The sequence below is a fragment of the Crocodylus porosus genome, unplaced genomic scaffold (genome assembly GCF_001723895.1).
Source record: "Crocodylus porosus isolate Cpor-Errol unplaced genomic scaffold, CroPor_comp1, whole genome shotgun sequence".
Lineage (NCBI taxonomy): Eukaryota > Metazoa > Chordata > Crocodylia > Crocodylidae > Crocodylus > Crocodylus porosus.
In genome coordinates, this window is record NW_017728950.1 from 62,065,200 (window position 1) to 62,088,718 (window position 23,519).

At 43.0% G+C, this 23,519-nt stretch overlaps 2 protein-coding genes across 2 annotated transcripts in view; one reads left to right on the forward strand and one right to left on the reverse strand.

The window, feature by feature from the left end:
- Nucleotides 1-13,900, forward strand: part of PGM5 (phosphoglucomutase 5) — a 133,224-nt gene extending 119,324 nt beyond the window's left edge. Inside the window, exon 11 of the mRNA XM_019555263.1 lies at nt 11,942-13,900. Within this exon, the coding sequence (XP_019410808.1) occupies nt 11,942-12,031 (90 nt within the window). The 3' untranslated portion in view covers nt 12,032-13,900. The remainder of the gene's footprint in view (nt 1-11,941) is intronic.
- Nucleotides 13,901-17,574: 3,674 nt separating this feature from the next.
- TMEM252 (transmembrane protein 252) lies at nt 17,575-21,935 on the reverse strand. Its single transcript, XM_019555408.1, has 2 exons — nt 20,473-21,935; nt 17,575-19,372 (listed from the first exon to the last, which is right to left on the reverse strand). Exons 1-2 carry the CDS (start codon nt 20,760-20,762, stop codon nt 19,072-19,074), a joined length of 591 nt encoding a protein of 196 aa, XP_019410953.1. The 5' UTR covers nt 20,763-21,935; the 3' UTR covers nt 17,575-19,071.
- Between the last annotated feature and the right edge of the window lie 1,584 nt (nt 21,936-23,519).

Here is a 23,519-nt window from a genome sequence, read left to right on the forward strand (position 1 = left end):
CATTGACCATCTATAGAAAACTTAGATTAGCAGTATTCCATGACAAACTTTATCCTTTGTCTGTTGTAACTACTGACACAGAAGAGAAAAAAATCTCAGGAGTGAGGTTATAAAACAGTTTTCCAATAATAATAGCAGGGACAAAAAACTGCCTATTTTAAAGATTGGGGGTAGATCAGTTCAAAAAATGGGATAATATGCTGTGATGCCTATGATAGGCACTCATTAACCCAGGAGGTCTCTCACAGTCCCATGCTTTTATGTTCCATAGAATTACTGAGCAGGAAACATCCGTTTCTATGTATTTAACAACGCTGGGCAATAAAGAACCAGCATAACTTGCTAGAAAATTACATTCTGTCTATTTGAAGGTGTTTTGAAGTAATCTGAGGAGCCTTTAGGGAGGGATACAGGTAAATATTAAAATGTATAGAAAGTGTCAAGCATGTTTTTGCAGTTTTTTTCACTTGTTGTTATAGTCCATATAGTTTGTGGGTAGGTGAATCATAGTGGCAGTAGGGATTTCAACTCTTTGATCATTCTTTTGTATAACATTGTGTGCTTCTTGTCATTCAAATTTAGCTTCCAGTCCAGCACTAGGTCACTTCACAGTATGCCATGCTGAGGACATCTGGAAACACTGCAAGCATTTCAGGCTCATATCTATCACCTAGATATTTTTAAAATACATTTTGTGACAATAATTGTTAGAGTTCACGTGAACATGAAAATGTGTTTATTGAACATGTGCCTTGCGTCCCAGTTCTTCAGATGAACTAAAAATGAATTAAGTGTTTGGAGGTCAGTTTCCAAGCAGAACTCATGTTACATTTCAGTGTTGCACACTCCCATCCCCCCCACACACTCTCTTCTTCGCTGCTGTGGGCAGAACAGTTGGTCTCCTGACCTTTGAGATTGCCATTATTATCACTGCCCTTGAGTCAGCCAGCAGAGCATGCAGAAGAGCAGCACTGTCAGCTTCATGTCCTCAGACAGTGAGTGCATCACTTCACTTTGACCAATGAAATACTGTTAAGTGGAGGAACACAGGCTAAGAGAGCTTGATGCTGTAGGATAGCCAGGTCAGCCACATTGCAAAGTAGTGACATGAATGTCACTCTCCCAAACAATGTCTGTTTTTGGAATGCAAGATCCAGCAGGAATCTGCCTAAGTCAGGCAAGCTGAGCTACATGCAAAGCACTATGGTACAAACACAGCTGGAGATACAACCTGCTTTGCATTCATATACCAGTATGGTAGTTTGTAACAAATACTAGGTCTATTTCATATTTGCTTATTTAGTAATTTCTTCAATTTTTCCATGAATTGTTCTGCATCATGTGTGTGTTGTCCTGGCTTCTTCTGTGTGTTGATGAGGGAGCGTGGCTGGCATCTGGGTCTATAGCACCACACTGTATAGAAACCAATCAACTGCTATGTAAAAAAAAAAAAGAAAGAAAGAAAGAAAACACATGCCAGACTACTTTAATCTGGACATTTTACTGCTGACCTCAGAGTATGTGTTCTTAAACAACAAAGCTTTAAAAACCAACTTGAATATGAAATTGCAGAACAAAAAGTCATCTGCAGTGTGTATTGTGCTGAGCATGGTCTCAGCAGGGATTATGGATTCTTATCTTGTTACTTGGACTAGCTTTTATAACTCCTATGTCCCTCAATGGGTTAACTGCTTTGTTAATCTCTGCTGATCTATTCAACCCAACTACATAGCCCTCCCCCATCCTTTCCTTCCCATTTCCCTATCCTTTGTATTTATATTCCTTTCTCTTTAGAACCCCTACTTTCTCCATGTCCATTCATAGCATTTCAGGAACTAGTCTATCACCTAAGAAAACATATACTTCTCTGAACCAGTTAGTCTCTAAAGGCATTTGTACACCTTTGCACCACAGTGCCAGCAGCACACTCAATTCTATAAATGGTGAAATGTGGACAAGCGCTAAGAAAACAGAAGCATGCTTTTGAACTAAAACACATTGAAGGTACTTTAGTTCAAAAGCTCACCACCACTATTTTCTCAGTGCTGACAAGCATTTTGCCGTTCATACAAACATGGGCAACTGGTGCCACCTTAGTCAGGAGGGGCACGTGTCCCCCCCCAGTGATCAGTCAGCGACCAGGGGGGTTCCCCACAGCCAATCTTGCCAACTGGGGGGGAGGGGGTCCCCCTGCACCAAAACTTACTGTCCAGTGAGTAGCCACACCATTTCTGGAAGTAGCCACAGCACTCTTGGAAGTGGCCGTGGCCTACATCCGGTGCTCCCACTCCCCGGCTGGCGCTTACACCACCGTGCACCCTCTATGCATCACCATTGCATACAAATGCAAGTGATGCAGCACTGGGTGTGTCAGCTCATGTGCGGAGCGGACTCAATTAATCGAGTCTGCTCTAATGCACCAGACGGAGCAGACAAACGTATGTGTATGAATGCTCTATGGCCCCCTCGATACATTACCGGTATTGCACAATTAACTGGCTAATTGTGCAATTTCCTTAAGACCAGTTACACATGCAAAGTAGCTATTACACAATAAAAAGATCCAACCAGCTATAAAGTTAGACCTTGAAAATATGTGCTTACCTTATAGCTGGTTGCTATCAAGCTTTAATTTGCATGTGTGTAACAGGGTCTTTCTTTCCCCTGTGGCTGGGAGCCCTGTCAGGGTTCCCAGCTGCAAGGATACACCATGCCTACAATACCTAACATAAAATCCCTGGGCCTGAGGGATCACAATTGCTGTGATCCCCAAGCCCTAGAAGTGTGTGGGGCAGCCCCACAGCAGGGAGCCCTTCAGCTGAGGGGGCACCTAGCTGCAGGAGCTTTTTCTTGCTGATGCAGGGGGAGCATAGGTGGATTACTGCATGGGATGGCAGGGCCCTGGCCCAGGGGCCCCTGCCATCAGGGCCCCTCTAGGTGCCTGGGTTCCTGTGGGAAATGGCAGGTTCCCTCTTGCAGACAGTCAGCATTGTAGCCTTCAAGAGATGCTTGGGGCTGTCAGGAGCGAGACCCGGGAAGCATGCGTGCTCCAGAAGCTGCACAGTTGTGGACAGGGGATGCAGGGATCCCAGCCCAAAGGCAGCAGGGCAGAGAGTCCCGAGCCCACAGCAGGCACCCCACATCCACCCTTAGCCCACTTGTCTCTGCCAGCCATGGCAGGAGGGGTGAGGGGCAGGGAGGAGAGGTGGGCATGTACCCTTCCAGTGCCACTGCCACCTGCCCTGAACAGCCCTCCCTGCTCGTTCTTGCTCTGAGCCCAGCCCTGGCCCTGTCCCCTACCAGGAAGAGTCTCAAGCCACCCCTGCCGGAAGTCCTGTACCTTGCAGGCTCAGCTGCGCAGGGCAGGTGGGTGGACAGCAGCATTGGGAGGGTGGCTACAGGGGGGCTAAGATGAATTCTGGGGTGGCTATAGACCCCTCAGACCTCCTCCCCAGTGCCACTCCAGCCCATGGGGCATGGATGCCCACCCTGCCTCGCCCTTGGCAGCAGCAGCACCAGGTGGGGAAAGGGCCCCTCCCCCACTGGAGCCCAGGGTCCCATTAAATCTTAATTTGCCTCTGAGGGGGACCCCAGGATCAGGCGCCCCCTGCACCAGCAATAAGTTGTGATGGGATCTAATGCACAATCATGCCTCTTGCCATGTACATATAGCAAGGCAGGAGATACAATTGTGTGGATCATGCATTAGATTCCATTGTGCCTTTACCTGCAAGTATAGAGGGGGCTTAAAGTGCCATCTTGCCTTCTGCCTGATATCAGAGAAACTACCTCTCTATCTGGTGTCTAATGTAGAATACATCACCACAAGAAATGGTCCAGAGCTCATGCTGTGTAATGTTTAAAAACAGAAAAGATCTGGAGTGGGAATGGGTTTAAGATTTACAGTTTCCCAGTGAATCAGCTAAGTACTATATCCATTCTTTAACAGATGGGAAAACTTAAGTGGAGAAATTTAGATTGGAGAAGAGAGAGTAGAAGGAGAGGAAGCTAAAGAAAAACATTTGGTAAATCAGCCATCTTCATGTAACCCCAAGACATCAAACCTTAGGTTACTTTTGTTTACATTTGAACTACTTGTTTCTCTCTCTCTAACATGGAAGAATTAATAACTGTCCCAGAAAACCGAGTTCTATAGGCCCTTGCTACTGTAACTCAGGTTAGAATTCTGCAGTTAGATTTGTGTAACATAGGGCACGTCTACATGAGACACTAACTGCAGTAGCCTAATGATACTGTGCGGTAGCACATTACAGCACAGGCAGTGCTAATACGCTATTGTCCAGTGCTATTAGGCTACTGCACAGTAGCGTCACTAAAAAGGAATGTGCCAGCGCTCCTGCGCAGTAATGCCAATTACTGAGCATTAATTTAGTGATTGATTATAGAAGCACTAATCTTAATGTAGAGTAACTACTGAGCATTAATGAACATGTAGACACACCCATTGGTGAGATAATTAAACCACTCCAGTGTACTGCTGGGGGTAGATCGTACCCCTGGATCCTGTGCAGCAGCTGCATAGGCTAGGAACAGGAGTTGTACATAAACCAGTTTAAGTGATTGGAAACTGGTTTAAACCTGTAACAACACAAGTTCAGCTAACAGAAACAGGTTTCAAAATGGCCGAACCCAATTTAAGATACACCTGGATGGATATAGTATCAGACTTAACTGATTAAGGTAAAACCAGGTTATGAAACTTCTGTCCCAGATCCCCTCCCAATTCAAATTACTTCACAGTCCTCTAGCATTCCAGGATGCTTTGCAGCCCTGAGCTGTGTGTCTGTTCCAGCAGAGCAGGGCTGGCTCCACCTACAACTGTCATGCAGCTGAGGTAATAAAGCATCTGCTCCCCATCCTGCTTCCTGCCTGCACCTGTCAGCCTAGTGGGACTGGGGGGCAGGTGAACAGATCTCCAGATCCCCACCCCCAGCCTGGATCTGCATAGTGTAGGGTGGTGGGGGAGAAGCCCCCATGGCAGGTGCTTTTCACCCCCTTGCAACCCAGTGAGTGGGTGGGGATTGGGCCAGTGGGGATGCACCCACTTGGTCTGGCACCTGCCCCACCAGCTGGGTTCTGCACAGTGCAGAGTGGGAAAGCCCCTGAGGTGAGGGTTCCCCGGTTAGTGTAGCCACTTAGTCATCCCCAGAATACAGGACATCCCCTTGGTTGGGGCAGGGGGGGAACCACTGCCCCCCTCAGCCAATCAGTGGCAAGGGGCAGGGCTAGCCTCAGCAAATCAGCAGTGAGGGGTGGGGGCACTGGACCCCTGGGCCAGTCAGCAGCAAGGGGCAGGGCCACCACAAAAAGGCTAGCTACCTCCCTCCCTCTCTGACTGGCATGGAACCCTACTCCTCATGGCTGTGTACCACCCTACCTCTAGGCACAACCAGTAGAATTGTGACGAGAAATGAATAATATGTATTTCCACCAATGACCTGAAAAACAGGACTTCTTGCAGTCCATTCCTCATTTAGAAATGGACAGAGGAAGGGTTTAAAAACAGGATGGTCTGGTGTAAAACAGGACCAGTGACCACCCTATCCTTAGTACCCCCACACCTGGTTGCACGGGCAGGTACCCAGCCCAGGGAACTCCCTCTCCCTCCCTCCTGTGGCAGTAGCTGAGCGGAAAGTGGGGACTTCCCTTTAGCTCCCTGGGACAGCTCTGGGCTGGGGAAACCCACTTAAGGTGGAGGTTTCCCCCAGGTGGACTGGCACTTAGGGGCATTGTTACCAGATTTGCTTACCACTTTGGGGTGTGCTAATTTATTAGGGGTACATTTTAGGGTCTTTGTAATTCTATCAATATGCTGCTTGTATTACTTATGTTTCTATATGGAGCTGTATCTTTCCCTTCTGCAAGTCCTCACCCCCAATGGAGCTATCTTGCAGGACGCAGTTTCAATGGGGCTGGGTTCCTCCAGCCACCAAATCAATCAAATACATGCATGCATACACAGAGATTAACGTGATGTGCCTGGCCCAGCCAGGTTGATCAGCATGTACAGACTGACACCCTCATATGCCAGGAATCAGTTCATTAAGGTAATAATAAAATGCGGTCAGATGCAAGCACGGAGGTGAACAGAGTGCCTCTGAATCAGAGGAAGTAGAGAAGGAAAAATATATCCGGTTACCACCAGTTTGATTATAAAAGTTATTTATTGCTAAGTATATGAAATTTATAATGGTACTAGTAGTAATAGACATGCAAGAAAAAACAAACAAAAACAATTACAATATTTCCCTGGTTTAATTGAGTATTTGGGGAAACCTAGCACAAGCTTAACTAATAAAATTCATGTTCAGAAAGCTATGCCTAGAGAGAAAAAGAAAAAAGAGAGAAAGAGGAAGAGTAAGAACTGGAATCCAACTGTTCCAAGGCACTTGGGTGTTTTGTTGACAGGCAAAGTTCCTAGGATGATCGTTGAAGGTTAAACAGGTGACCGAAAGAGACAGTCTGCTTATCCCAGCTTCTTGAGAACAACAGTGGATAGTGTCAGAGAGATTTCTCCCTCTTGAAGCACACTTTTCTGCTTTACAGCTTTCTTATACCCTTAGTCCAGCCTCTTCAAAGCATTCTTTTAATTGTGTAAATCAAGAGGTTCCCAAGCCATAATTGACTGGGAAAATCCTGTTATATAAACAGTTTCAATTTACATGAATTACCTTTTTCAGTGACAAGAGGTTATCTGGTTTGGAACATCTCAAGAAACTGATTAACAGCCAGGAAAGACATAAAGTTTTAAGGAGTAACCAGACACGTAGGAGCCAGCTTGAAATGATTATAAATATAAAAGATATACTGGAAGGGATACCACATTGTTTCTTCTCAGATGGCCTAGCTCTGCTTGCACTGTTAAACCGGCATGAATGTTTTGTATTTTACCTGTTGTGAATAAGCCTCAGCTTAGCATGACTTTCAGATCTTACTGTGGTCTTTTAACATACTTAAGGGGATTACTTGGAGTATTCATAAACTTTGTGGGGAGGACTTCCACCAGTCATCCCGGGAGAAGTATGACAACATTTGTGGTTAGGGCTATAACGGGCTGAACGTTGTGATGAACCCTTAACCATTGTTCAAAATTTGCCTATACCCCCTCTGACTCGGTCTCTTGCCTCAGCATTCCCTAACCAGGCAACCAAGTTTTAGTCAATTAAGTTTAAATAGGCCTCCCATACTGGGACCGGGGAATGTACAACCTGAGCTGCCTATTAAACTTTTCTTCTGCTTGGTTCTGGTTAGATGAGGTAGGGGGGCAGAATAGAAAAAGGCCTGTGTAAGTCCAGCAAGCTGGGCACAGAGCTGACAGGTAACAGCATGGGGGCTCACTCCCCTTCAGGGAGACAGCATAGGGTTGGCGGGGCGCGTGCTGAGTAGCCAATCAGGGATGTCCCCATTCAGCTGTGCTCACAGTGGTGGCCAGGCTGGGAGGTGGGCTATAGCAGTCCTGACCTTCTGGACTGGGTCAGTATAGGCCTTTCTCTACCTTTCCCAACTGAAAATTGAACATCAGTTCAGTTCCTTATTGGTTCAATCTGTGCAGCTTGGAGGAACCAACAAAGGCTGAATCCATTCTGCCTCAGGCTTTTTGACTGTCTGTACTTGGCTATAAAGCTTTAATAGCTGTGGATCTTTGCCTTGCTGTGACATTCTTTTAATAACTGGGTTACTTTTGTTATTTTTCTGTGTGATAATAGAAGACAGTAGAAAAATAGGTAGTGCTTAATATCTTACAGTTGGCAATGTAAATAACAGCATCTGGCCCTGTGTTATGAAGTCTTCCCACACTGGGGCATTTTAAGATGCAAATAGCCCATAAATACAAAGGTTGGCCAAAGGCCTTATATTAATTTGGTTTTTCCTCTACATCCATCCTTACTCCACAAGAGAAAATACAGAGATGCATGAAGGATGCGGAAGAAAGTTGCATTTATCTGTTGCTTATTAAAATGCTTTGGATCCCAAGCTGTGCACATGCTCTCACTATATAGGCTGTTGTTGTTTTTAACTTTTCCCAGGCTTTTGCTGGAGACATTAACCAAATTATGAGGCTCGGGGTTTTTTTCAAAGATGAGGTTTAGATTATAGATTGGGAGTAGAGAATTTCAGAGCCATACGAAATATTTGAGATTAAACCATGAATACTCACTTACCTGTGCTTGGCTTTCCTTACAGACATGAACACAGGACACATTTGTCAAAAAAAACTTAAGATCTATGCAGGTTTCAGGCAAACATGGGCAGTTTAATTTTTTTTTTTTGCATCAGAATCACAAACAGTTTGTTTTCTGAGGATGATTGATTGGATTTAACTATGCCATTAGGATGCGGCTTTTCAGAACCAACAAGCTGCCAGTTCATCAGGTACGGAGCTGAGCAGCAGGCCAGCTGGGTGGAGGGGATGAGAAGGAATCACCCTTGGCACAGGGCTTCCTGTGGCTGGGGGCTGGGCAGCTCTGTTCCTCTGCCCCTGCAGGTGGGAAGGGGGAAGCAGTCTCCTGGGTTGGTGTCAGCCCCTGCAGCAGGGGTCTGCCAATGGAAGAGGAGCCCCACACCTCAGGAGATTTTCCTGGACACAGGCTCCAGGGCTGACAGGTACAGGCAGGACACAGGCTGGGGAGTGTAGGCTTTGCTGCTTCAGCTCAGGGATGGGGCTGGCTGGCTGGCCAGAGGCCAGCATCAGAGGCTAGCTTGTCCATCCAGGGGGCGGGGGGGAGCAGGGGAGGCACAAAGCATCCTGGGATGCTGAGGGACTGCAAGGTAACTTGAGTCAGGAGGAGCTCTGGGACAGAAGTTCGATAGACCAGTCTAACCTAAATCAGTTAAGTCTGATATTACATCCATCCAAGTCTATCTTAAACCTGGTTCAGCCATTTTGCAATTGGCTTATATGCATTGAACTTCTGTTACACTTTTAAGCCAGTTTCCAATCACTTATACTGGTTCATGTGTAATTTCTGTCGGTAGCCAAGTTTCTGAGTGCATTTGTAAGAAGCAAATAATGTGGTTAAGCAATGTTTGAAAACATGCAACCACAATAGAGGAGTAAAATACTTAGGGAAAACAGTTAAGAGTCCTGAGTGAATTGACACTGGCTGTTAGCCAAAGTATTGAATGTCTTGTGTTTGTTAGGAAGGCGGGGAGGACGTTTGTTTTCGTCTTTATACTTTATAAATGCATTTTATTGCTCATGATATCAGGGGACTAATAGGACTGGTGAGAATTGGGTGTGTTGTTTTAACTTTACATCTCCAGTTTAGAAAGACAGAAAGAGGCTTTAGAGCAGTCATTATCAGAAATGGGGGCAGAGCCAGAAGAAGTCTAAAGCCAGTGGGAAGACAAAGATGCTTCTGTGCCCTGACAGCCCTCCAGGACTGAGGAGTTTTGCAAGCCAATTTCCCTGTCTCCTATGGTGGGGCAGTGTCCTTTCACCCAAACACACCCATGATATTTCTTTGCTATCCCCATGCTGGGGAATGATTTTGTCCAGATCTTTGAAACTGGCTCTTTTTATTATTTCACTTTGCAGTGTTTGCCAACAAGTATTAGAATTGATCTTCTGCTACTGTGTACATGAACTCAGTGCCATTGTTTTCTATTTCAGCAATCTCACAGTAGAATCTAGACATATGGGCTAGGGACAAGCATTCAAAAAGCCCAAACCTGAATTGATTCAATCTTTGCAAAGACTCAACTGATTTGCAAGTAGATAGACATTCACTTTTTATTCAGAAAATGCAGGCACATGCTTGCAGTGGCTCATGCTAGAAGTTGAAGGGTGTTAGAGTGAGCCCTCCCTTCCCTTCTACAGTGCTCAGCTGAGAGGGGGAGGGCATGGCCAGGCCCTATCAGGACGCTATGATTAGGTAGGGGTTTAAACCCCCACCCTGGCCTGCACAGCCCCCAGCCAGAGTGTGCCTGGAGGGGGAGGGGGAAGCAGCCCTTGTCAGGCTTTTCCCTGCTCGCTGCTTATGGGGTGGGGAGTGTTGCCAGCCCCCAGCCCATGGCTAGCACTCTGAGGTAAGTGGGGGGAGTACTGCTTGTGTGAGCTACATGCATCTGTTGATGATACTGGGTTTTTCAGTCTCCCCCTCCCTCCTTTTTCATACTGTCTGCAGCAAACTAACAACACTCAGTTCACGTTCATTGCAAACCCAGTCATTTCTCAGACCTCTCTCTGTTCCCTTTTGAACACTGACAGATTGAGAATAAAAGCATCTCTCTCATTAGTTTCAAGCTCTTCTTATCTGCAGGATGGATTTGCATTTCCAAGCCACTGGCTTCTAGCCCTAAGTGAACACTGTTCTGTCTGCCTTTGTTCCAGGAGACAAACACCTCTCAGCATTAGCTAGCATGGTGAGGGCATGGCCAGATGCCGGCTGGGGTCCATGCCACTGGGGTCTCTGCCATGGGAGAGAGGTGGGGGGGGGTCCCTACTTGAGCAGCAAGTGGTGAGGGCAGGGTGAGTCCAGGGGAAGCCTGGCAACCCCCACCTCCTTCTTAGCCAGTTGGAGCTCCAGCTAGGGAGGAGAGGGGCCAGCCCTGCTCGCTGGAGCAGACAGCCCAGCCCAGGCCTGAAAAGCATGCTGTGGGACTCTGATTTAACTTAAACCAGGAAGGGGTGTGGGACAGAAGTTCCATAAACCAATTTGACTCAAATCAGTTAAGTCTGATACTACATTCAACCAGGTTTATCTTAAACCAGTTTCAGCCATTTTGAACTTCTGGTTTATGTGCACTGAACCTATGTTCTGTTACAGGTTTAAACACATTTCTGATCACTTGAACTGGTTTATGTGTAACTTCTGTCCCTAGCCATGAAGAGTTTTTTGAACTGTGATATGTTAGAGTCATCAGTTAATGAGGTTCTGAAAAATGATCCCTGACCATAAATTCTGTTGCAACCAATGACACAGCAAAGCTGAAATAGCATTACTTTATCACACTGTGTACATAACTAGTTTGGCTCTATTCCTTTCATTTAGCAATCTATACAAAAAAAGCTTGTTGACATGCTGCAGGCACAGTGACAATGTGATACCATTATTAAAGTTATAAACAGATCATTTGAACGTAAGCTGTATAGGAACACTGATAATTTTAAAACAAAAATCACCAAGAATTAGAAACTCCCCACCCTTTAAAAAATCTGAAGTTCAGGTAAGTTGGAAGGAAACAATGTTTTGAAAGCCAGGATTTTAGCATATTGTACTGATCTTCTGATAGTATAATGTCTGAAAATTCCCAGTTGAGGTTCCAATACAAACCTCATCTCCGTCCCTTTTTCTTTGCATGCCCTTCAGTTAACTGAGAGAAAATACCAGGAACTACCAATTAACAATATTGAAATTTTCCTTTTTTCAGTTGAATTGCAATAGTACTGTTGCGTATCTGCATCTTCCCTTTCTGGTCTCACATACAGACAGATGCTGGGTATATTTTATCACGTTTCATCACCTGAAGCGATTGAGATTTCATAGTCTTTCTAAATGTTGTGTCTGGTACAGTTGCATGTGATTTTAGCCATATGAATATTTTGATGAGTCTTGCTAAGTTCCTTGCCTCAGTATTTTGAGGCACTGAATTCCAGACGTGAACTATGTAGTGCGTGAAAATACCATTTATATAGTTTCAACTCTACACCCATAAATTATTCCAGGTTTGTGACTCTAGGTGGTTTTGTGTTGCAATTTTCACAAAGAAATCTACAATTACTCTTGTGTTTTGACATTATCAATATGGTGTCTGGTATCTGTTCTTTCTGCATACTTACTGTATTTGGAGTGTAACGTTTCACAGGGTGTTGCTTACTGCTGTTCCCAAGATGGAAAAATTAATAACAGGTATTTAAAATCATGTGTTTCTCAACTTTTCTCCTTAACATAGTTTATTTATGTTTCATCTCTTCTAGGCTGTGCTGAGTCCTCTCATAGCTATCGCATTGAAAATATCTCAGATCCATGAAAGGACGGGACGTAAGGGACCGACCGTCATCACCTGAACTCACAGAGCATCATTAACCCAGGGCCAAAAGAAAATGGGCAAGGAAGAGGGATAACCTTGCTGAAACATGTTAACTGTTTGTGCCTTGTATGACTTTAAATGTTTTAGGGAATGGGAGAGGGGTGGGAAGAAAAATCCAATATAATTTTGATCATATTCAGATGCATTGATCTCCAAAGGTAATATTGTATTGACTTCTATATTATAGCAGCCATATCTTTCTTTGAGACAAAAATAACCAAAGAAAAAGCCCCCAGCCTTTGAACTAGTGTGACAGAAAGGGTTGACTTTCTGTATTGTCTTTATCCTTTGAGTGAGAAGGGAAAGAATGATTTTGAACTAGGCAGATGAGGAAAGGGATTACGATACAGGCATGTGTTTGGTGAATATCATTTGTAGTTCTTGTCACCTCTTGCTAGTCTGCAAAGAAATCTTTAGGCTGTCTGAGTTCCAGGGGCAGTATATTCAGCTTTGCAGAGGATGCATTTTCTAACTTTGTTCCACTTTTTCCTATCTATCTATAACCTGGCTCACAAATTCACACTGATAACAATGCTGTGTATATACATGCATACTCTCCCAGTGAAAGGTGCCATTGCTTTCCTTAATTTCTGTTTGGAACCATATCAGTGACTTATGTCTCTCACTAGACTTTCCTGAATTTAAATCTTTTCTTTTAAAAGAGAGTGATTATTGTTTTGGAAGTCAAAATAGGTTGAAGAAGTCTCCTTTTGTTAATATGTTAGTCATGGGAGCCTCTGCTGCCTTTTGCAGTATTTCTTATGTTTGTGAGCATATCACAGCAGTGCTCACTGTGCTTCGAGGGAAATTGCTACAAGTTTAGTATATTTCTCATAAATGGATTATCATGGAAACTTTATAAAGGTTTTGAAATCTATCTCATGGAATATTCACTCATGTTCCACTTATCAGGAATAGGTATCTAATGAAGAGGTAATAAAAACAAACATTAATGAATTAAATGAAAATACAATACTAACCTTGTTGGGCTCAGATTCTATTATATTTGTTGTGACAGAGGCTCATGGGATAAAGAGTTGTGAAGGGGAATAGGAGGAGAAAGACCCAGCACAAAGCAGAGAAGTAGGCATAGACTTGTGCTTTTACTGCTTGTGAAATCTCACCATGGTACCTAGCTTTGTTCTGAACAAGAACACAAACACTTTGTGCATGTGACTTGTTTGAATGTTTTGCTTCCTTGGGAACAGAGTGTGATCACTTGTCATACATAGCATTTGTCAAAGGCTTAGTGCAATTTGACTCTTTGCAGCGTGTTATCTCATTGTGATTGTCAAGATTTTAGTGCAATTTAGATTATGTTGCAGTGAAGGAAATTGTTTTGGTCTCTTTCAGCACTTCTGTCAAAAATTGCTCTGACATTTAGTATCTAATAAAGTGGAATGCCAGATTTCTGTCTTAATACCTGATTGTGGACAGGACACACTGCACTTTCATGCATACTCATAAAACTGCCTTTAATAGAAATACATTCAATACTTAATTGACTATAAATAGAGGAGACATTGATGTTTTTAACACAGTATTTTCCTACAGTATTATTAAATATTTTTAGAAGTCAAAAGAGATTATCTGGCTTCGGTTAATTTTGGAAGGCTTTGGAAGGCCCTTGCATCTTCACTACTTATCTTTAAAACCTGCATTTTACCTAGGCCCACTTTACACTGCTTCCTGTTCCTCCACTGTTATTTTAGACCAGTCAGACTTACGCAACTGCAGGTGCAGCTCTCTAGACTCTGAGAGAAATTTCCATTCAAAATGCTGTCCCATTGCACTAGTCACATTTCAGCAAATCCTGTCAAGATCTGTGCAAGCATTTTTTAAACTTTGCAACGTAACAACGTGGCCTCAGATAATTAAATAATTCTTGAGGTGATTGCCTGAGGAAGGTGAGTTTGAATAGAAAGCTCTCCATTTTCTAAGCCTCTACAAATTGAGATTGCTAGAAACATGATGTACTATGCCCAAATCCCATAAAAAAGACAGAGAAAAGCCTCCTGAAGAAAAGATAAATCAACCATCAACCATCAAAAATTACAAAAGTCAGCTTGAATTGTTGCCTATACAGCGGGTATGTCTACACGAGATGCTAACTGTGCAGTAGCCCACTAACACTATGAAGTAGCTCATCAAAGCATAGACAGTGCTAATACGCTACTGCATAGTAGCATCACTAAAAAGGCGGTTGCCGGGACTTCTGCACAGTAACTAGTTACTGCACATTTATTTAGTACTTGCTGATACAAGTACTAAATTAAATGTAAAGTAAGCACTAATGAAGTGCATTAATGAACATGTAGACATGATCACATATAGGAAATTTCGTAAAACCTGACTGCTGAAAAAGGAAGAGCTCCTGATGAAGAGAAGGGGGGAAAAAGAGAGCTCGTGGAGTCTAAGAAGGGAAAACAGTAAGAGACTTTTGTGAAATGTTGACCAAGGTTGGGAGTGGGATCTCAGGAGCAAAGAAATGGAGGCCAGAGAAAAAGAGATAAAGGAGGCTTGGAAATGAGCTTCTATTTCCAGCTGGTAAGAGAGAAAGAGCAATACAAGGGAGGGTGGGTGGATAAAATAAAATAGCTAGCAAGTATGATAGGATGGAAAAATATATAGGAGATGGAAAGGGAGAGGCAGAAGGGAGGAAAGATATGGGAGGGAGATAGAAAACAAGAACTCTTAAGTAGAGTATAACAGAAAAAGGCCAGTTAGCCAAAAAAAAGTTTCTGTGTTTATTGTATATCATTGTGTTATATTATTGTGTTATTTCTGGTGCCCTTCATTTTATTGACATTACCCAATAATAACGGCCCTGTACTTACTGAAGACTCAATAGCAAGCTTAAATGTTTTTAAGACTACACAATGGTGGCTTCTGGCATCAAATAATTTTCCTCAAGCACTAAGCTGACAAAGGAGCCTTTTTTCATATTAAAAGAATTCTGAATGTTGGACATACCTGCGGAGGACTAGCCCTGCACAAAGCAACTCAGGTGTGGGTGTGCAGAGAGAAGTTTACCCTCCACTTGCTGCCAGCACCCATTTTTCATCCATAGCAACGCCATATGGCTCATGCAAACCTCTGTAGTCTCTCTCTGCACCCCAAGTCACTGCCCACAACTATCAAAGGATTTACCTGTGAGCATGAATAAATGAACACAAAAGATGCACAGCTCCCTGATGAGGTTAGTGACAGGGTGGAAATCATTACAGGACTGCTGTTTGTGAGAGTTTGACTGAAAGGCTCTATTCTGTTCTCAATCCTGGTTTTGAATGTTTATATCTTTTCAACAAAAGAAAAAAAATCCTTTTAATCCAAAAGTTCCCATATTTAGTCATGCCAATGGTGAATTTGTTTCGGAAAGTCTAAGCAAAATGTGGGTTCTGCCATTTTAAATCTTTTTTCACTTTAAAAGGATTGTTGAAATTTTTTCTCAAAACTAATCACCCACATGATTATAATTACCCATTGGCTGTATCTGAAAATCATATATTGAGCAAGACATTCCTTCCTAACTTAAACCTTCCTCACATCTCTCCTTCCCTCCTTATACATCAGATCCCTTCTTAAACATTGGTACTGTACTTTGAATCAAAAACTTTGATTTCACATTTAATTTAGTACAGGGGTTCCTGAGTCCTTAATACTTGCAAAGTTCTGGCTTGGTGTGGGCACAGAAAGGCTGCAAAAGTTCATGAACGCTTTTTTGTATTTCTCGTAACACAATAGGGGAGGGTTCAGAACCTTCATTTTTACCCAAATCCATCCAAGCAAGTTGCTTCCAGTTCTTCAGGTAAATGCCTTTTCCACATTACAAGGCTGGTTAGAAAAGACAGGGAGTTATTATATCCTCACATACTGCGGGGCTATGTATCTTGAGCATGGATTTCCCAAGGCAGCCACAGCTTTATGAAGCTTTTTTTCCTAACAGGAGTCCTCTCCTATTGTGTAAACACAAGTAAAAATCAGTAAAAATATGTCTTTGTCTCTAGAGTCAGCAATATCTATGGTTCTGTTTGCACCCAGAGAGAAGACCTGTTGAGTAAGCAGGGGGCTGTCTAGAGCAATCACTTTTCTAAGGAATCTCTCATTGTACGACTTATTTCCAAAGCAGTTAGTTTGCTCCATTCTTCTTCCTTTCTCTTCTTCAGTATGTACAGGCATTTAGAAAAAAAATCCTTTTGCTATGTATCCACTTTAATTTGTCTCTATCTCTCCCTGTATGGAGATATCCTACTATTGCTTTTGGTTTGTTCATTTTCTTCTCTCTTTCTCTCTTTCTTTCCCTCATTCTTTCTCCCAGTGTTTTGCCTTTCTGTCTCATTACTCTGTGTGTCATTTCCTGTGTGCTTATTTCAACTGTTAACTTGGTTCCCTTTCCTCTCTCTTTTTTCACAAACTTTCTCTTTTTCAGTTTCTTCTGTCTCCAAAAAAAATGTTTCCCAAGCCCTATTTTTTTGTTGTAATCACATTCCCACTTCCCGTTCCATTTCCAACAAGGGGAGGTTAATATTTCTAATGCTACCAAAATAAAATATAATTCTCAAGAGCAGAGAACTGAGTTTTCCATTGATTTTTCTCCAGGTTTTGAATTTCAGCTTTGATTTGTAGTTATGCCTTCTATGATCCGTAAGTGTAAAGAAAGATTGATAAAGGTTCCTAATCCCGCTTCCATCAAAATAAAAAGTAACATCCTAATTACATTTAATTGTGCAGAGTCATGTTCAAATAAAGCCATAACAAAAACTAATGCCAATGAGGCAGAACCGCCATTACATGATAAAGTGTCTGTGGGCGCATATCCATACGTGCATATTAATGTGACACAATGAACTCCTGTGCTTATCATGCCAGAGTTTATTATTCCTGGGCTCTGTGTTTACACATACACCCAGGACCACAGCATGTTGAGCTGGGTGGGAGCAGCCCCAGCTGACATGGGACCCAGGGGTACCCAGCCTGCCAGTCGTCTGCTCCAACCTGACTCAACAGGCTGCAAAGGGGCTGCCTGGGGCACAAGGGCGCTCCAGTGCAAGGCAGCCCCCTCACTGAAGAACCCTTGTGCCCCAGCGAGGCAGGGAAGCATCTACATGTGCACTGCTGCAGAGTACCCCTGCAACAGGATAGTACTTGTATTTACAAGTACTACCTTGCTATGGAGTTTATGAGTTTACTTCAGCCTAATAGCCCTGCACATGTAGATGCTTAGACATTTACTGTGTAGCTAATTAGTCTACTGCACAGTAAACGTCTTCTGTAGATGCGTCCTGTGATCTTGTAACACATCAGTGGAAGCTGCTAGCCATACAGCTGTGAAGATTAATGCTTAGAGAACTGGCTCATCAAAGGTTTTTTTTGCCTTTAGTAAAGCAATCAAAATTACTCTGTGATGTTCGCTACTGCATACCCATGCTTTCTTCACTAGTGTACAACAGCTATTGAGTTCAGATTGTGTGCTATGTGTTCATCCTGAAGCATAGAAACCCCATTTCTAGTCCAAACAAATTCCATTTTGTTTAAATATAAAATTTATTGAAATAAAAAGATGGCTTCAATTCAATATTAAAATATCAGTTATTAACAGCACAAAGTAAACAGGTTAGCTTCAAAAACTTATGGTACAAAACACTCAGATTATTACAAATAACAAAAAACAACTCCTAACTAATGAATTAACATTTTCCCCAGGTCAACAGATGCTAATAGAAATGATTGGGGACTTGCAGCCTAAACTCCTTATGAGATGCAAAGATGATTAATAAATATAGGATCATGAAGCAGCAACATTCACACTTATCCTGCAGTGTAAGAAGTGGCTTTGGTACCCTAGCAGCTACATCAGCTAGGTACAGTACAGTACTAGGTGTCTCAAGGGAGTTTTCTTACAATACTTCCATAGGCTACCAAGCAAGCAGAAAAACAAATACTGAGCATGAGAAGGAAATAACCAGTTGGATTTGTTATACAAAATATCTTTCAAACAGATCATCTAGAAACATTAAACAGTGTAAAGCATTAAGCAGTGTGTTCTTCACAGTGTAGTGCATTTTTTTAGGCAGCAAGTCAGTTTGTCATTTGGCTTGGGAGATGATTTGACTATTACTCGTCTTTCCTTATTCCTCTGTCAAGCTGAAGCAAAAATGCCACATCGGCAAAGACATTTTTTCCCCCCTGCATTAAGTGGAGCCACTTAATACCAGCCAGTACTGGTCAAACACTTGCTGAAATCTCTAGAAAGTCTCTCATTGGTTTTAGCAGTTTGGACTCGGGTTCTCTACTAGCAGACATACTTAAGCTTCGATCCACAAAGAAAGAAATCCAAGCGCTCCCAATATTTTTAAGGGATACAGTTATAGTGAAACAAGTGCCTGGGGGATGGAGGAAATGTTTTTTCTACAGTGAACTGTTGGAGGCATCTGCAAGTCCCTCATTCTTTTAACACCAAGAATAAATATCTCCTCCAAGCTGCTCAGTAAATGCAAAGCACATCTTTTCTTGCCTGTTGGTTCCCTCGATATAATGGATATTTTTTTATATTGATTAACATTTTGGCTTCTAGAAAGAACCCAGAACCCTAAATGAGCCCTGGATCTGCAAGTCTGCGTGGAGCGAGGGGCTTCAGTTCTTCATGCGATGGAATCTTTTACTGACGTTTCTTTGTGCAGCTACAGTAAGCCTGTTAAATACTGAAATATGTAAACAAGCTGCAATGACGCTGGCATGAATCAACAGTTATGGGTTGCACTTAAGGCCAGAAAGCATTGTTCTTCTTTTGAAATATGGGAAACAACCTCCTCTAACAACCCTTTTAATGCCACCAGAACAAAGATTGCATATTCAGTGTTGTCCGAACAGGCAGCTCCTGAACCTGGTACTTAAATACAGTTGTGTGTAGCATTATTTCCAGCGGTACTTTGCACATTCAGTGTCTTATCCACTGACTTTGTCTCAGAATAGGTGATGCGCTTTGCTCTTTCTAAAGTCTCTTGACAGTTCATATTATTAGTAACTGGTTCCTGGCATGGGTCCCTGACAAGTGCCTGAGACACCTTCTGTATCTGAGTTGTGCTCGCCTGTTTGCTGCTGCTGCTGCTGCTCCCCCTGCTGCACAGACACTTCATATGATGGCGGCTGTTCTTCCTCATAGTTACTTTCATCTATGAGTTCTGTGCTGCTTTCAGTATACAGAGGCGGTGGGATGTTGTAGGTCTCTTCTTCTGTGACAGAAGAGGAACCCGGTAGTGGGACAATCTGTTTTTCAGGATCAATGCTATTTTCATAGGATGGAGGATAGAAATCGGGTCTGAAAAATAAGCAAATCAAAATAACGCATATACTGATTAGAAGAAATGAATATGAGTGGAATTAAATATACGTGCCTGTTACATTGCAGTTGCTTATATGAGATTTAATACATAAACTGAAGTCACAAATCACAATTAAGCAAGACTAAATTGACTGAAAACACGAGAGAGGTCCTGATATATTTTCCTGTGATTTTTCACTAAGCAATCCTAATAAAATAAGCCAAAAATGAACCCATAAACTAAAAAGTGATCAGTGGTCAGTGATCTTCATGTATAAGATTTCCCAGCTGTGCCATGTAACTATTGTGCACTCATTATCTATATTACAGTATTCTTGAACGAGTGTTTGATTTGCAAAAGAAAAGTGTTTCACTCCCCGCACATTTTTGTGAAGTGCTGTCTGTATTGTACTGGTTATATAACCAAGATTTTTTCTCAATTGTATTTATAGAGCTGCTACAGCACCTATTGTCAGTTGTTATGGTGCTGTTACCACAACAGACTAAAAAGAGTAATTTGTATCCAGTCACCCTATTATAAACTTTGTTAGGCCTAGGGCCAACCAGTTTAAGAAACTGTCTATCTTAAAGCATCAGACTTCACTTAGAAATAGCAGGGACATTTACGCAGAAACCTCAAACGTAGACCATGTAGGGAACTACCTATTCCAGTGCATTGGCTTTCCTCAGAAATACTGGTGAGAAACAGTACAGAAACACTAGTATAGCAGCTGGCTTTAAGCTATCTATTATGAGTATACAAATGGGTGAAATGTGCTTCTTGAGTAACTCCAGTGAAGTCAATGGAGCTGTCCCTCTTTACTCCAGAAATGAACTTGGACAAGTTACTGTAATCATTTAGAATAATTTTTTCAGTAGTACGTCCTGGGCACTGTTTTGTATCACCCAGACTGTTCCCATTCTCATTGCAACCTTCTGCAAGTGAAGGTTCAAGATATCCTTCTGTTTCTACAAGTAGAATAAAACATCCTATACTAGCCACAATGCCTTTTCTTTATTACACTGGTCTATATTTCATTCGAGAAAATGCAAATACAGAATGCAAATACAAAATCCAAGTACATTACAATACATACCTGTCTATGGTGTGGATGTGTATTTCTCTGTGGTAGGGAGTTCTTCGGATAATGTTGTAGAAAAAGCTCTTGTGCTTGCTGGTTTCATGGTATGTGCTCCAAAAGATTCCAGTCACAAGGAGAAAGAACCCCAAGGGCAGCAGAGTATAAGCAACAGGCATATTGTTGCTACATTTGCATAATAAGGAGCTTGTGGAAATGCAAAAGGCTCCCAAACAAATAATGGAGAAGCCAATTAGAAGAACAAGAATACGAAAGATGGAAAAAATGCTTTTCGGTATCTTCCCCATTATACAAGGCCCTAGTAGTGTCTGATAGCTTCTGATGCACTTGCTTGTCCTCTCTTGCTCTCTCAGCTTTGCTTCCTATCTGCATTCTTCAGTGTTTTATACATTCAAGGATCCGTTGGCCTTTGGACAATTAAGAGAAGCAGGCAGTTATAAGATACTCATTAACTGTTTCAAGTAGCTATGATATCCTTTGGGATTAATTTATAATCATAACAGTGCCTAAAGAGGGAAAACAAGTACTTCCTGTAGCTTTTCTTTGCCAGCGTAATCTCTGAAAACCCTGGTTGCATATTGAACTGCTGAAGGAGTATATGCATTAGGGTTTAGGTTTGAACACTGATCATCAGTGTGGGTGAAGCGTTGGCCATTGCTTTGTAGCATTGTTACATTCTTCAAGAAAAAGCCTTTGCTTTTCCTGTTGCCCTGTTAAAAAAGTTGAGGCAAAGATCATTTTCTACAGGTTATATGCTTTTTATTCACTATATAGTAATCTTTTCCAGGGTTCATAACACACCACTTAATGGCCATACCATTTTTTATGGCACTTTCTTTGTGATCAGGTCCAGTTTGCCCATCAATAACATAAATGCTCATTAAAAATTGCTTAAAGGCAACAAAAATTTTAAGCATCATGGCAATTTGATTCCTTCCCCTACAAAAGTTCAGCTATATTCTTTTACCATGGCTCCATCTTCTCTCACCTGGCAATAACTATTGGCTTGGGGGAGATTTTTAAAGGTCTTTAAGAGATGGAAGAGGCATGTAGACACGTAAGCTGGATGCAGATGTGCAGGCACGTGTGGCTTGTGCTGCTGCAAACCTCTTTACAGTGCCACAGACCACATGAGTTGCACATTAATCAGTGCTTGGCAAAATTTGCAGCACCGGGGCAAAATTAGCTATTGGGCTTTCCTGGCATCAAAAAAAAAAAAAAGCAACCTGGAAAGAAAACCACATTAAAGTGGCGAATGCTGGGACAAACGCAGAGACGGGGGAGCAGGAAGCCCTGGGCCCGTGCCCCAGTGTGCCTCAGTACAAGGGCTCCATGTGCCTCAGTGCACACTGAGGTACACAGAGACAAGGGAGCAGCCAGCGCAAGGCGACCTCCTCCCCATCTCAAGGCACGTTGTGGCATAGCCAGGTGGGGAGCAACTGGCTGGGATGCAGGATGCCTCAGCATGGGGACTCCACAATGTGCAGAGCTGGAGGAGCAGGCAGCCCTGGACTGCTTGCTCCCCGATCTCCACATACCACTCCCTGCCTGGCTGGGGCACAGGATGCCTCAGCATAGAGGATGGCTAGCCCCTGCTGAAGCACCCTGTGCCCCAGCCAGCTCCCCCTGCAATACTTGGAACAGTGGGACATGTGTCCTGCTGCAAAGCTCACAGGCAAGGGCATGCAGCGGGGTACAAAGTAGCACCGTAAATTTGTGCCGCTACTATTTGTGCTGCTGTAAAGGCATGTCCCTGCTCGTGTAGACCCGGCCCTAAGGTCAGTCTTTCAAATGACTTCAGGCATTTAAAGATTCAGGTAAGTTCTTGTAGAGTTCTCAAAGTTCCCTCTTGCCTAAATTTCATTCCTGTCAATGAGAGGCACCTAACCTGCACAGGTATTTTGGAAATCCCAGTGGTTGCCTATTTGTACCTGTTGGTGTAAATACTTTTGAAAATCTGGCCCCATAATTTCTATCCTAAAGAGTGTGACAGCTAATATTTGACAGGGCACAATAAATCCATAATCAAAACTTAATGGCTAGGGACAGACATTACACATAAACTGATTTAAGTGATCAGAAACTGGTTTAAAACTGTAACAGAACATAGGTTCAGTGCATATAAACCAGTTTGAAAATGACTGAAACTGGTTTGAGACAAACATGGTTGAATGTAGTATCAGACTTAACTTATTTGGATCAAACCAGTTTATGCAATGACTGTCCCATACCCCTTCCTGGTTTAATTTAAACCAGAGTCCCCCAGCATCCCAAATGCTTTGCAGCCCTAGGCAGGGCTCTCTGCTCCAGAGACCTGGGCTGGCCCCTCCCCTCTGCTTCCTGGCTGGAGCCCCGGCAGAGATGGCAGACACAGCAGGGTCTGCCTGGCTTCCCCCTGCCCCATTTCTTCCCCACCCCAGCCCCCCCTTCCCTGCTCAGGCAGGGATCCCCACCTCCCATATCACAGACTGTAGCCAACATGTCGAATGCTAGCTAATGCTGAGAGGTGTCTGTGTAAGGCATATAGGACAAAACTAGATAGGACAGGCTTAGGGCTTTTTGGAGCTAATCAACAGGTAATGTGCCTCCATTTCTTCCCTGGAAAAAGTTGTTTAAGAAGAGCTTGAACTAATGAGAGAGACTTTTGTTTTCTTGATGGGGTGCTAAATACTGTTACCAATTTCCTGCCTACTGGGGCCTGGCCATGCCCCCCTCAACTCAGCATTGCGGAAGGGAAGGGAAGGGAAGGAAAGGCTGCTCTAGCACTTCCCGGATTCTAGCCTGAGCTATTGCAGGCATGGGCCTGCATTTCTTCAGTCCAGACAGGATGTCTGCACAGTTACAAACCAGTTCAGCCTAGCCAGGTTAAACTAACTTGCAAAGATTGAATCAGTTCAGGCTCAGGCTTTTTGAATGTCTGTCTCTAGCCCAATTGTTTAATAATACCACGTTCGTTCATTTGGCAGTTAGTGTGTCTAAGGGATTTTATATTTTCATTGGGGTGGTACTTAACCATTTCTTTACCAAGGGATTTGGTAAATTCA